The sequence below is a fragment of the Globicephala melas genome, chromosome 14 (genome assembly GCF_963455315.2).
Source record: "Globicephala melas chromosome 14, mGloMel1.2, whole genome shotgun sequence".
Taxonomy (NCBI): domain Eukaryota; kingdom Metazoa; phylum Chordata; class Mammalia; order Artiodactyla; family Delphinidae; genus Globicephala; species Globicephala melas.
The window spans coordinates 58,781,303-58,797,123 of NC_083327.1; the positions used below are offsets into that span (position 1 = coordinate 58,781,303).

General features: G+C 41.5%; 1 protein-coding gene across 1 annotated transcript; it reads right to left on the reverse strand.

The window, feature by feature from the left end:
- LOC132593351 (vascular non-inflammatory molecule 3-like) lies at window positions 1-7,305 on the reverse strand. The gene is given in 6 exon segments (XM_060283519.1): window positions 1-130; window positions 817-989; window positions 1,905-2,278; window positions 3,067-3,252; window positions 5,591-5,796; window positions 7,160-7,305. Coding segments are annotated over 6 exon segments (1,215 nt in total).
- Between the last annotated feature and the right edge of the window lie 8,516 nt (window positions 7,306-15,821).

Here is a 15,821-nt window from a genome sequence, read left to right on the forward strand (position 1 = left end):
TCATGGCAGTTGCCCAGTTCCCTGCCCTAAGCGCAGAGGGTCCCTCTCAAACACTCTTCCATACAGGGCCAGAACCAAGAAAGGCAAAGGGGCTCCGCCTCGGCTCTGCAGACGTCCATCTCCTGAAACCCGATCAAAGAAAGCAAAGGATTAACTTCAATGCAGAGTTGGTTCCAGCCCAGAAGCCTTCTCTGACAACATCACTCTAAAAGCAACATGAAATAGTCAAAAGCACACAAAATTTGGAGTCAGAAGACCCCTGTTTCAGCTCTACATGTCTAATAGTATCAGAGGGACTTTGGATGAACGTGTAGCAAATAAATCTATTGCCCTGGGGATTAAGTAAGATAATGTATAAAAACGAGGATTTTTTTTTTAATTCATGAAACACTATACAAGGTATCAATTATTACTATCATTATTATAACTATGTAGAATAATGCACCCATGAAATAAGTTATAGATGCATTATTTAATGTATTCAACTTGGACCTTCTCCACTATGCAAAAAAGGAAAACATTAGTTGTCGGCTATCATTGGCAATCAATATTTTTATTTTAATTTTTCCATAATCTCCTTGTTCCCTTGGATATCAAAATCACATTTATGTAGAAAAATAAACCCCAAATTCTCCACCACAGCCTAAGGACAGTCTAGAACCACAACTTGTCTTCCATATCATAGCTTCTTTGTATAAGTTGCTTGAATAAGGTGAACGACAATGTTGCCATGTTGTCTCATTATTTCAACGAGTTTCATTATGCCAGTCTACTGCATCTGTTCAAAGGAATTTATCCCCCTGAAAATCTCCTACCTCATAATGTCTTTCAGGGGCAAGCTGACTCTCACTAAGAATGATCTGTGGGAAAACATAACTCGTTCCAAATGTGCCACTGAGGGAGAATTCTTCAAACTTGGTAAAAGCTGACCCCACAGCCTCTCCACAAGTTCTCAGGTCAGTGGTTTGACACTTCAGTAATGTGCATACCTGTGTAGGAAAAGAAAAGTGGTTGGAAATCTTGGAAATATTTTCTCAGCTAAAAATCCAATTTCAAAGAATAGAAGAATATTTGTTAGGCTGCCTCTTAAGTAGTTTTTTTTTCAATTGCAGCTCATAATCTATTAGTAAATCCTAAAATTAATTTAGTGAGTCAAGATTAGCCCTTTTTTCAATGAAGCAAAATGGAGTAGACTAGAATTTTCAAAATTAGAGTATGTTGGTTATAATTATAGCTATTTCTAATTCTGATTTGAATTATTATTATTATTTTTGTTTGTTTGTTTCGGTTCACGGGCCTCCTCTCACTGCTGTGGCCTCTCCCGTTGCAGAGCACAGGCTCCGGACGTGCAGGCCCAGCAGCCATGGCTCACGGGCCCAGCCACTCTGTGACATGTGGGATCTTCCCTGACCGGGGCACGAACCCGTGTCCCCTGCATCGGCAGCGGACTCTCAACCACTGCGCCACCAGGGAAGCCCTGATTTGAATTATTTTATAAAATGTTTGTTTCAATTAAGTATCTCTTTTAACTCAGTCATACATCTTGACTGTGCTTATTTATGATGTGAAATGGACTTCTTGCTCTGGACTCTAGATGAAGACAGTTTGCAAAACACAGCTGTAAAGTAACCTGACAGAAAAAGAGAGTAAATGGGGGTTGTAGCTTTTTAAACTTGAACCCAGTCTGCTGAGAGCTAATCAATCTGCTTCCTGTTTTTACCTTGCAGCTCTAATTCTGTTCTCACTAAGACTGAACAAATAATGTGTTCTAGGGAGAAAAGTTCAGTGACAAATGTAACACCATTCCAATTACCTGAATCCAGCACAATTCTTAAAGAAATGCAATGATGACCTAGAAGACAAATCAGTAGAAGAGCCATTCTAACATATTTGAGTGTTTCTACCTGTAAGTAATACTGGCCTTCTACCATGTGCAGGCTGTCATAGGCACCTAGTGCGTACACCTCACTGTTTCATTTCTCAGACATCTTGTAAGTTAAGTGACAACACAGGTCTTTGTGACAAACTGTGTAATTTCCTGTGTTTCTCTTAAGCTTGGTGAAGGTGAACGCATCAAAATAAATCATCCCTGGAAAATTCAACCGTTCAGATGAGAATGGCTTGACACCTCTGGCATAAGCACTCCAGTGAACAGCTGCAGAGTAACTGGGTTCTCTTCAAGGCCGGGACTTCAATTCTGAGAGCATCAGCTGGCCACTCTCTGTTTCCATTTCATAGTAATACACCTTGACAGCCTCCGGTGAGCAGATTCCACTTTCTACGGGTGACATAAAGAAACACAAATATTGGTTTCAAATTTTGCACGGTGACAAACTAATAGAATGACTTCCCTAAGAACTGAAATATAAAGTTATGGAAGCATAAGCATTTTCAAGATAAGGAGGGAGAGAGCTTTACATTGACCTAAATTCCAATTTGACTCTGAGTCCTCCGTATGGGACTGCTTACACTGAAACTATATGACTTAGATAGCTTTTTTTGTTTTTAGCTTAAACTCCCCTTTCTTTAGCCAATTTAACAGTAAACCAGAAAATCTCTCAAACATGAAGAACAATTTTAGCTCTCCACTAACCTATCTAATTTATGTGTTTGAGATTCTTCACCTGGATCAATGAAGAACAAAGCTGCTTTACCTTGAAAGTGGAGGGGAGGCTGCTTTACCTTGAAAGTGGATACTATAAAGGATGAACTCTAAAAACCTGATTAAGTCTAAAGTGATTTTATCACCTCAACAGCAAGATTTATTTCAATATTACTCGTGGATGTTAGCTGCAGCGTTCTTTAGCTCTGGCTTTGCTTTTTTTTTGTAACTTGAATTCTAACTCCAATTTCCCCTCGCGTGAAACTGAGAATATAATGTTTGCCTCCTTCTTTACTCCCAGGAATAATGTTCCTTAAATAATGTTGGTATAGAAGCCCATGCTCTTATTAATTTTGGGACGTTGGAGTTGATAGAAGAATCTTTAAAGAAAAGCGTGGCTTGAAAATGAATGAAGGCTTCCCAAGACTGTGGCTGCCTGTTGGGGCAGAACCAGGGTGAGGTACGTGTCATGTGCATGCTCGTGTTGTGGGTATTGGTAGCAAGCAGGTTGACTCCCAGGGCTCGGGCTGGGTCATGAGAAAAAATGTCAAAGCAAGTGAAAATGCCAAACTTCCCAAAGGGAGAGTCAAAAGGCACAAGTTCTGAGTCCTTGGGGAAATCAAATTGAATTTCAGGTGCAAAAGATTGTACTGTTAAGCGAAATGCAAAGAAGGGGAAGATTAGTAAGAAAACTGTCAAATAGAAGTGATCAGTATCTTCAAAATCTTTTCTCGCGCGCATGTTGGTGTGCATACTTAAAACTGTTACACATAAATTAGTGTAAATTATACCCAGTATACCACTGTCTGTGAGTTTTCTCACTGTGACATTCATCAGAACACTTCATTTTCCCACAGCCTATGAATCAACCAATGAGTTCATATCTACAAATGATATTTATTTATTTATAATTAATTAATTAAGTTATGGCTTCGTTGGGTCTTCGTTGCTGTGCACGGGCTTTCTCTAGTTGTGGTGAGCTGGGGCTACTCTCTGTTGCTGTGTGTAGGCTTCTCATTGAGGTGGCTTTTCTTGGTGTGGAGCACGGGCTCTAGGCGTGTGGGCTTCAGTAGTTGTGGCACGTGGGCTCAGTAGTTGTGGCTTGTGGGCTCAGTAGTTGTGGCTCGCGGGCTCTAGAGCGTAGTCTCAGTAGTTGTGGTGCATGGGCTTAGCTGCTCCGTGGTATGTGGGATCTTCCCGGACCAGGGATTGAACACGTGTCCCCTACATTGGCAGGCGAATGCTTAACCACTGTGGCACCAGGGAAGCCCCTACAAATGACATTTAAAAGGTGAATATTTGTCTTAAAATCACTTGAAATTTTGAACCTCACAAATTTCTGATGGTTTTCCACTCTATTCTTTAAATACCAACAGCACTGTCCATGTGAAGTCTAACACGGTAATAAAATAAACTTTGTCATGTCTCCCCATGGTACTGCTAGGTCTATATAAGTGAGGTGACGTAGATTGGAACTTAATTTAGACAATGTAATAGCTAAACCTTGTTAATTAGTAAACCATTAGAATTTTTTTTCCAGCCTGATTATTGCTACCAAACTCCAACTACCTTGGGCTCAGAACAGCCTTATGTTCTGCTCACGTTTCTATTTGGCCTGATGTGTGCATATGTGCTCAGGCAACACCCCACCCCCACCCGACCAGTGAGCATCCCAAGCTCCTCGGCCCTCGGCTCAGGGGGTAGCCCATCCTTCATCCCCAGGTGATCGACTTGAAGGCGGCATGTGGCTGATTTGGAGTCAAGGAAGGCTAAGGTTTTTGCAGGGTTTCTAGGAAAGAGGAATGCAGTCTTCCTCTGGATTTTGTTGCTATTAGGATATGTACTTTGTGATGAGCAGCCATGTGGCTTCTGAAAGGACAGTCATCCTGGGAAAAAGTTGTAACAAAGGAATAAGAGAGCTAGAGGGATGGATGACATCTTCTGGGCCTCTGAGGGACAGACTGCATCGGAAACTAGACCTACCCTTTCTATGATTTATATTTTCTCAGGTACCTAAGCAAGGAAATTCTGTGCTGTTGTTGTTTTTTTAAGCCAATTTCAGTTGGGGGAGTTTTCTATCATTGCAATCAAAAAAGTCCCAATGAAATGAATGACTACAGCTTAATACCAAGTGTTACAAAATTGGGTCAAAAAACTAACTCTAGTACTAAATCTTGTGATGAAACTGAGCATTTCTCCTTTCTCAGTGAATATTAAAATCCTTGTGCAGCTATTAGCACATCTGCTTTAATAGTCTGATAGATTTGGGCTTCCCTGGTGGCGCAGTGGTTGAGAATCTGCCTGCTAATGCAGGGGACACGGGTTCGAGCCCTGGTCTGGGAAGATCCCACATGCCACGGAGCTACTAGGCCCGTGCACCACAGCTACTGAGCCTGCACGTCTGGAGCCCGTGCTCCGCAACAAGAGAGGCCGCGATAGTGAAGAGGCATGGGCACCGCGATGAAGAGTGACCCCGCTCCCCACAACTAGAGAAAGCCCTCGCACAGAAACGAAGACCCAACACAGCCAACAATAAAATATATAAAAATAAATAAATAAATAGTCTGGTAGATTCTATTTTATGACTAATTCAAATTCAGAACGCTTATACGAAATCAAAGTAAGTTATATCCCTTTTTCAACTAAAGGTAATAATTCAGAAAAGCATTCACAGTTCCCTCACCAGCATTCACAGACAAATATACCTAGATATCACAAACAAAAGAAGTAAATCGAGGGGCTTCTCTGGTGGCGCAGTGGTTGAGTCCTCCTGCCGATGCAGGGGACACGGGTTCGTGCCCCGGTCCGGGAAGATCCCACATGCCGCGGAGCGGCTGGGCCCGTGAGCCATGGCCGCTGAGCCTGCACATCCGGAACCTGTGCTCCGCAACGGGAGAGGCCACAACAGTGAGAGGCCCGCGTACCGCAAAAAAAAAAAAAAAAAAAAAAAAAAGAGAGAGAGAAGTAAATCGAGCTTAGCTAAGGCACAAGTAATTCTCACCTTGTGGTAGGGGGCCACCAGCCTACCCTCAGAATCAAACACCACATCAGTGTTGTATTGGTAACGACCATCAGGGGGACACTGAGGGTCACTGGCATTGCATGACTTCTCATCCCCAATATTTGCCACAATGTAGATAGAGTTGTCCTTGGCCAGACAGCTGAGCCTTTCTTGCACTGGGCTGCGGCCAAACCTAATTCAATAGATACTGCCTTAAACTCACTGTGTGTTAGTGATTTGGGAACTTCCAAAGTGATACTTCATTTGCCCGTTACCTATAACACACAACAGCTCTAGGTTAAGAATCAACAGTAAAGATTTAAAAACTCACATGTAATACAATCTTCTTCTTTATGAAAACTAACCTATTTTTTAACTGACAGATTCAGGATGGCAGTGCAAGACTGAAGCACAGAGCAAACTGAGGGCGAAGACGAGAAAGAAGAGAAGCAACACATTTTCTTATGATGTTCTTCTAGGAGCACAAATGAAGGGCTTGAAATTTAACACTTTTCTAATGGGGAGGACCCTTTCCATAATCCAAGCCACAGTCCTACTAGGAGGCAGTATAGAGTTGGGCCCAGGCAGATCATCTTCTACAGAGAACAAATGCAGCATTAGGTACCAGAAATATTTTTAAAAAGGAAAGAAAAGAAAAGGAAAAAAGAATTTCACTATGCAGTCTCCGTGTCCCCATTTGTCAATGCAACACAATAGCTTCCCTTCTATCTTAGAGGGCCCTTGAGTGAAACCCTGGGATAAATACAGACTATGAAATTGCTTTTTGGAGTAATGCCCAAACCACCCACCTTGGGGATATTTACCCTAGAAATAAGAAGGGAGTGAGGTGAGGAAATAGCTGGGATTATAGCTGGCTTCAAATAATTGAAAGATTCTAATTTGAAGAAGATGAGTCACGTATCTTAATATACGATAGGCGCAGTATGAACACCAAAGGAAGTTATAGATAGATGATTTCAGTGGAAAATAAGATTAAAATTTCTAGCAACCAGAACACGCTAAGAAGTGGATTCACTAGTCACTGGAAATTTCAAGTATAAGATGGTGCTTCCAGGCACTCAGAAGTCCATTCCGTTAGTGTGGCTCAGTGGAAATGGCTGTGCTTGAATTCCAGCCAGACTAATTACCAATTGTGAAACCTTAAGCTCCCTTCTTTTCTTTTTTTTTTTTTTTTTTGCCGTACGCGTGCCTCTCACTGTTGTGGCCTCTCCCGTTGTGGAGCCCAGGCTCCGGACGCGCAGGCTCAGTGGCCATGGCTCATGGGCCCAGCCGCTCCGCGGCATGTGGGATCTTCCTGGACCGGGGCACGAACCCAAGTCCCCTGCATCGGCAGACGGACTCTCAACCACTGCACCACCAGGGAAGCCCTCCCTTGTTTTCTTCATATTTAAAATGGGAATAGGGACTTCCCTGGTGGCGCAATGGTTAAGAATCCACCTACCGATCCAGGGTACACGGGTTCGAGTCTTGGTCCGGGAAGATCCCACATGCTGCAGAACAACTAAGCCTGTGTGCCACAACTACTGAGCCAGCACCGGAGTGCTGGCTCAGGAGTTTCTGTTCTGTTTGGTAACATAACAGCATGCTCATACACTGCAGCGATAAGAGTGTCCAGTGCACCAACACTCAGGACAAAAACAGCTAAAATGGTACCACATTTTGGAAAATATGATATAATCATAGCTAAAACTTAGTGCGCTTTGATAGACTCAGATTCTTGTACTTTGTATCACTGGAAAAACTTTTATGTTAAAGACCTTCCTGTCTGCTACCACCTATCTGTACTTTCTCGTGAATAGATTACACAGCACGGGTTGAGAAAGAATATTGTGAAAGAAGTACATCATCAGATTGACTCAAGTGTGCGATGCTGTTGTTGGCATCGTTCAGAGGTCAACCCAACTCTAAAAGTGAAGTTAATGAGCCAGACAGATTAGTCCACCCCATTCCAAAACACACTGGCTGTTAAACTCTTTTCTTTTAATAAAATATATTTTCCTGGTAGTTCAATACTTCCATTAATAGGGCCAATATGGGATCACTGTAGTAAGAGCTATCATAGGAACAATTTGTGAAAATTTACATATTTAGCTGTAGGAGACAGAACAGAGTGTTAGGCAAGCCCTGGTTTTAACAGAACTCACAAAATGGCTCACAAAATATACATGCAAATGACTGAACTCAATGTTCATGACCAGTGATCGTAAATGCTTGCATTTATAAGAAGCTATCAGCAGAAAACACAGGAAAGACTGCCTAATAATCTGAGATATTAGAACTTTACCTGAACACTGTGCAAAGCATAGATAGATGATAGTGTGGTCAATGATGGCAAGTGCCCAACAGGTTAAAACTCCGGACCTCTTGGGAACCCAGCTAATGCTGTGGAGTTCATGTGCAGAAAACATAACTCCAGGGAGCTAGGCTCTGGGATCATACAATTTCTTCATCTTTATAGAATATGCTCATTTTTCAAGTGAACCCCTTTTCCCTAAATACATATACTAGCACATCGCTCAAAATCTAATTTTCAAGAGGTTGTTTCCTTATGCCTCGTCTGATGTAGGGAAACCGGTAGGTTTGGGATATTTGTGCCTTTGGTTGCTTCAGTTCTATAATTTTAAGCCCTTTAATTCTTTTTTTTTTTTTTTTTTTTTTTTTTTTTTTTTGCGGTACGCGGGCCTCTCATTGTTGTGGCCTCTCCCGTTGCAGAGCACAGACTCCGGACACGCAGGCTCAGCGATCTCGGCTCACGGGCCCAGCCGCTCCGCGGCACGTGGGATCCTCCCGGACCGGGGCACGAACCCGCGTCCCCTGTATCGGCAGGCGGACCCTCAACCACTGCGCCACCAGGGAAGCCCTTAAGCCCTTTAATTCTAATAACTTTTTTTCATTATCTGAATATGCCTTTATTCTCCCAGACCCCCTGGTGAGTTTCCATGGGTCCTTATGAAATAATATCCATCAGACACAAATTCATTTCAGAAAAAAATTATTCGAGGACAAGATGAGACCTGTGTAAGACAGATAAATTGCTTTAGAATGAGAAGGAACTTATTTTCATATGTCAAGTTGAAATTCTACCTGTTGCTTCAGTTGACCTGACTTTCTGAATAGAAGCAAAAAGAAACAAAGGAATTTCCCTTCACTCTCCCTAATATCAGGAAGTATACCAACTTTTTATTATGTTGAAATCAATAGAAACTTGCATTAACTATTTCGATAGCAAGTGTCCTTAGTAATGCCTTTGCCTCATTTGTACATAAGGAATAGGGATTGTGGATGCAAATTATTTAAACGAGGTTTGAACATAAACGTTCACGTACATAATTTGAATGACAATTCAAAATTATTGTGGGATTAGGAAGTTTAGAGTCTAAAGTTTTGTATTAAAATAAATATAATTCTGCCTTTAAATATGTAAGCAACAAATTTTAAATGAGAGAAGGGCCCATAGAATAAAATCTCTAAGTTTGTTGGCTCTCCCCAGGTCGTTAGTTCCAATATCCATTATAAAACCTGCTTTCTATTTTTACCATCAGAGTCCTGACTCTGTGGCCAAGAGTTACTCTTACAGGCCCTCCATCAGCCCTTGTGATCTCACTCCTCCCAACCTAATCTTCAATCAATACTTCAAACTATTGAGTTCCCTTAACCCTTGCTCTCATTAAGTGAAATGCTTCCCATGTGTATATCAAATCAAGGCAGATAATCAGAGCCTTCTCCCACTCAGTCCCATTTTATCTTTCCTGTTCTTAGCTAAGACCACCCTTCTTATTATATTTTAATACACTTACTACTGCTCTGATCCTGGGCTGATTCCTCGCTAAATCCTGACCTTCCAACTCAAGTTTCTCACCTCTCACCTCTGTTGCTGTTCACTTCTCTGAACTCTGAATGCACTTATGGTCAGTAGCCACATTATTCATTACTTTTCGTTCTGTATGCTACCGTCTTGCCCCCATAGCAGATCCTTTTCTATCTCATACCTTTAACTACCCTCTATGAACTGAAAACTACTGTCTCTATCTTTAGCTCAAACTTCTCTCCTGAACTCCAGGATTGTTTATCCAACTAAATAGACTTCCACGAGCTCCTACAAAGCATCAATCCACTTGGCAGCGTCCATGCCTATGAAGTCCACCTCCCCTCCTCTCAGTGTCAATGACTGCTCATGCCTCTCTATGTCGTTTCCCTATCCTTGTCCACCAGATCCCAAAGACATTTGCTTTAGAAATTCTCTCTCTTCCTCCTTATCATCCATTTTTCTTTCTCTATTGGGTTAATTCCATCAGCATACAAATATCCTGTTGTATTTCTTACCTTAAATAAAAACAAAACAAAACCCTCTCTTGATCTGACAGCCCCTTCAGGTTCCTGTCTCATTTCTCTGTTCTATTGTACAACAGAGCTCTTCTACATGGTTGTGTATACTCTCTGTCTTAATTCCTTCCTCCCCATCAGGATTTTGTCCCCATGACTTCACCGCCTTGTCAAGGTCACCACTGATCTCTGCGTTACTAAGTTAGTTGACATGCTGGCAGCATTTGACACAGCTGTGTCATTTTTGAGATACTTTCTTCGTCCACAATTTCCTGGTTTTCCTCATTCTTTCTTCTTGGTTTTTGTACTTACTTCCTTCAGAGTTTTTTGTGGGCTTTTTTCTTCCTGCTTCCTTCTCATCATCCCTAACCTCTCAACGATGTTTGCCTTGGAGCCCAATTCTTAGAAGTCTTCTCTTCCTATCTACACTCATCCATTTTGTGGCTCTAAATGCCATTTATATGTTAGAGATTCAAAGATCTCTATCTCTATCTCAGACGTCTCCTTGAACTCCAGACTTCTGTGTCCTAAAAATTTTGTCTGCCCGGAATCTCCAGTTGGATATATAAAGGCGTTTCAGATCAACATAAACAAAACTGAGCTTTTGACCTTCCGTTTCTGACATTCCTGAAGTTAGTCTTTCAGGTCTCAGTTAACGGCTTCTGTAAACTACCAGTTGTTGAGGCCAAAGCCCTTGGAGTTATCCTTCCTTCTGTCTTTGTCTCTCACTCTATACATGTTCAGTCAGGAGGTCTTTCACTGCTGCAACTCTGGTCCAAGCCCACCATCGTCTCTGTCCTGGATTATTCCAAGACCCTGCTACCCGTTTCTGGCACCGCTTCTTATATTTTGCACAACAGCAGTTAGAGTGATCCTATTAAAATGTAAAACTAATGGTGTCAATCTGCTCAAAAACTTCCAAAGGCCTCCTACTTCACTTTTCAGAGTAAAAAGCCAAGTTCTTGCAATGCCTGCAAGATCCAGCCTTCTGTTACTTCTAGCATCAATTCCTAGTGATTTCCTCCATGTTCATTTGGCTCCAGTTGTATTGGCCTTGGCCTCCTTGATGTTCCTCAATGTGTTATTCTGCCACCACTACCCGGAGGGAACTATTAGAATCGTCTCCTATGTGGCTACCCTACATTTAGAATTTTCCCTTCTTATCTATCCTCCAACCTACTAGCCAAGTAATTTTTTCTGGAAATTTAGTTGATTTACAAAGTTGTGTTAATTTCTGCTGTACAGCAAAGTGATTCAGTTATACACATATATACATTCTTTTTTTGTATTCTATTCCATTATGGTTTATCATAGGATATTGAACATAGTTCTCTGTGCTATACAGTAGGACCTTGCTGTTTATCCATTCTGTATATAAAAGTGCAAAGTAATTTTTAAAACTATTTAGTTCATCATGATACTTGACTCTAAAATCCCTCAATGGGTCTTTTAGCTTCAGGATAAAGTCCAGACTTCATTTGTGCTTCAACGATCTGGCCCTCGCCTATCTTTCTGGCCTCATATTTTTCCATTGTCTCTCCTTACCCTTCTTCCTTTTACCCTCCCCCAGCCTCAATATATTGGTCTCTACTTGCAGCATGCCATTCTTCCATGTCTTTGTATGCATGACTGTCTCTACCTAGGATGTTCTGATTGACTTACCCAACTGGTCTCTGACAACTCTCTTGTCTTCCAAGGCAAAATTGACCCATTATAGTATTCTGTGATGTTCATTACATGTATTAAATGAGATACTTGAAAATGCATAAGACAGTGTAAGGCATATTCTACTTACTCAATTTTGTTTTTTTTGTTTTTTTTTTGCGGTACGCAGGCCTCTCACTGTTGTGGCCTCTCCCGTGCGGAGCACAGGCTCCGGACGCGCAGGCTCAGCGGCCATGGCTCACGGGCCCAGCTGCTCCACGGCATGTGGGATCCTCCCGGACCGGAGCACGAACCCGTGTCCCCTGCATCGGCAGGTGGACTCTCAACCACTGCGCCACCAGGGAAGCCCTCGATATTTGATTATTATGATAATGAGTGACAATAATGATGGTGGTGCTCTGTCTCCTAGACTGAGATTCTTAGAAAAGAAACTTTTGTTTTATTCATCATCACCATCCAGCACAAGACCTTCCTGACCAGTTGTAGGAATCAAAAATAAGTTGTTGGACTTCTAAAGATGCACAGGGAGATATGTACAAGAATGCTCAGAGAAGCTTCTTTTATAATAGGAAATAATATTAATAATAAGCATAATAGGTAAAAATCCCAAAAGTAAAAGACCTAAGCATCCATTGAGCTGGACTAAACCACAGAAACAAATACAGGGACAAAGACTGTTGAAACGGGTGATTCAGAGTCAGCTGATGTTACCGTTTGATTCAGTTTGTCACTGAGAATTCACGTAAGTTCCACAAAGTATATATTTGAGATCAACGATATACGTGTCCACAAAGCCTCTTCTCCCAGAGGTGCACCCAGAGTTTATGGTTTCAGCAGCCCTCCTGTAGTGAAGAGCATAGCAGCTCAGAGGAAGCCAGAGAATGGGCCTGCTGCTTTTTCACTGATGTCTGTGTGAGAGGCCATGACAACATGCCTGGGACCACCACTGCGTCACAGTTGACTGCTTCCCCTTTTTGTCCTTTACTATATTATCAAGCTTACCCAAGATTTCAGTGCAGTGGGTTTGGCCATGCCCACCATATTCGTCAGTAGGAGAGAAGACAAATGAACACTGTCTTATCCATTGTATCAGACGATATGCAACCAGGAAAACGGAATCCACACCAGTTATTTTAAGAGAATTTAACATAGGGATTTGGTTAAACAGGTATTTGATGAATGAAGGACAAAAAAGGAACACTGAAGTAACACAGACAGGATAACTGAGGAAAGCAACTACCACTCCTTATATACGTGAACAAAGGGAAGAGCACAGTGCAGGAGCTAGAAGCTTTCCAGGGGGCCCTGTGGAGCTGAGGCTCAGAGCCCTAGGGAGAGGGTGCTCTTCAGCTGCTGCCGATAAGCCAGCACCTCAGAGGAGGGCCTCCACAGAGCTGGGACTCATCCCTTGAGGAGACACTGGTTGGTGCTGGTATTTTTGCCGTACGCCTGCCTCTCACTGTTGTGGCCTCTCCCGTTGTGGAGCACAGGCTCCGGACGCGCAGGCTCAGCGGCCATGGCTCAGACGCCCAGCCGCTCCGCGGCAAGTGGGATCTTCCCGGACCGGGGCACGAACCCGTGTCCCCTGCATCGGCAGGCGGACTCTCAACCATTGCGCCACCAGGGAAGCCCCGGTGCCGGTATTTTTGAGGGAGGGTAATGACGCTGGTTCTGAAAGTCTGGAAAAAACTGAAAACTAGAACCAAGTGCTACTGGAACAAACTACTGCTGTCAGGTACGGTACTGATGATGGGACGACACTGATAGGTGAGCAAACGGAAGTCTCTCCACTCCTCGTCCAATCTTCTGTTTCCCTCTAGCGTCCTCTATTGGCAGAACCTAACAGGGAGCCAGGTGACAAAGGAGAAATATGTTTGCCTAGTCCCAGCCTCATCATCACAAAGAAGAATACAGAAAGGTGGGTTTGGAGCTGAGAGACAATAGCTGAATAACTGGCACACTAAGGCAACTGTACAACGTACACTGTGAAAATGCATGAGGTAGGTTGATGCTTGTTTGCATAGATAAAGCTCAAAGTTTCTCTTGTAAAAATAAGAAATATGCAGAATGATATGTATAATTTGATGCCACGTATACAAAATCTTAAAAAATGCGAAATAGTACTAAGGTATTTATGTACATATGTAATAAACTACCAAGAAGTCATGGGAATGATCTAAAATAACCTTAGGATAATGACTTCCTCTAATAAAAGCAAACAGGGAAAGGAGAAGAATGCAATTGGAAGGAAATACAAAAGGAGCCCATTCTATTCATAACACCTTATTCCATAAACGGAGCAGAGGGTACATATTCTTTCACTTAATTTCTTGTACTATCACTTTATCATCTTTTCTAGTATATTTGGATTCCTTTCAAATTAGTTAGATGTTTAATTGATGAATAGGTTCCTAGCCATGAGGCATGAGTTAGGACTTAATAGTAAGGCACATATTTGCCCTCCAACTACATGCTTCGTACTTCTATTTTCATGTAGTCAAGAGCATGTTTATACTAGATGTCTCCCAGCAGGAATATATTCTAAGCAATTGCTTTTCCGTCATGTCCAAATGACAGTGCTCTCACAATTCACTGATATGTTCTATGAATTGCTAAGATACTTAAATCTAAATTCATATATGGTCATATTGGAAGCGTGATCTGGTCAGTGAAAGATTTATATCTTGTACAGTAGGATCTACAGAACCATCGTGTCCTAAATACAAACAGACACCCATTCTGGGCACCCATTCTCTCTGTTCTTAGTAATTTTTTTTAGTTCATTCAGCAGCTTTGTTTCAGGCACTGTGCCATACATTAGAAATACATCATGGTGAGTAAGCATGATTTCTGTCCCTGAGAAGTTCATTTCAGTGGTAAATATATCAAATGTGATGCTTTTTATAACATGAAGTGTTACTAGTACTTACCAATGCCATGAGGGTTGTAAGAATTTAAAATGGATGTAAAGTCTTGTAGGAATAATTTATTTTAGGCCTCACATTCTTTGCTTTAAAATCTACCATTTCTTATATTTTTAAATAAGTCTTAGATTTCTTTAGCTCTGGCTTTTCAATTCTAGCACATGGAACCTTACCTGTAATCTTGAAGTTGCTATGGTGGACCTCCTAATTACAGATAAGAGAAGGGCAGGCTAAATGCAGGTGGGTGGGGAATGAAAGTCAAACAAAAAAGCCACCTGAAGTGTATTCTGTGTAAGGTCTGATGTCCAAAACATTAAATTCCTGTCCTATCACTGGTAACCACGTGAATGTCCTTGTAAAGTTGTCTATGAAAACCCCCATTTTAGCCTTCTGGAATTCAAATATTTTATATGTCTGCTATACCCGCTCTTCATTTATAAAGCCCTTCTGGCTCATTAGTCATCCTGGGTAACTGCATTTAAGTTTGCACTTCTGATTCTAGAAGATATATAAACGGCCATTTTTCTTTATCATAAAAAATGAGTATTGACCCTTTTTGCCTCTTTTCTCTTTGTTCATAAAAATCAGACTCTCTTAGGAAACTCATCTTCAAACAGTATAATGAAAAACTCAATATTAGCAATCTCCTAAAACATTTTCATTCTTTATTATTTATTTTATTAAAAAGATTGAAATTATAGTGTAAAATGACCTTAGCATAAGAATTCCTGAGTCTCCAGCTAATGGACTGAATTTTGAGAGTTCAACAGGAAGAAGTGAAGGGTAGCGTATCTTTCTAAAAATTAACATCTGGGATAAAAAGAAAAATGAAAAGTACATAAGAGGAGCAGGGAAACAAGGGCTCACAACTCTTATAACTGATCAAAGCTATCATCAGGGTTGTTCGATCCATATTTATATGAGGTGTCACAAGATATTTGAGGACAGGTAAATTAATATCATGCAGTTCACCCGTATTATTTTTCTCCTTTGACTTATCATCAAGTGACCTGGAAAGTCTCTAGGAGATTGTTAAAATATCTTCTTTCCTCCTCCAAGTACTACTTCATGTCTCCAGGTCCAGTAACTCAAGAAATCCTCTTCCCAGTTGTTACTGTTTTTATTCAGTACATCCAAATATCTTTTTAAGAATGCCTTTGTTAGAGGTATCTGTGTGTGGCTAAGTGCTTGAGTGTGTGTGTGTGTGTGTGTGTGTGTGTGTGTGTGTGTGTGTGTTATGACCATATTTACTTAAGCAGGCATCAGCCCTAAGATATTTTTAGAA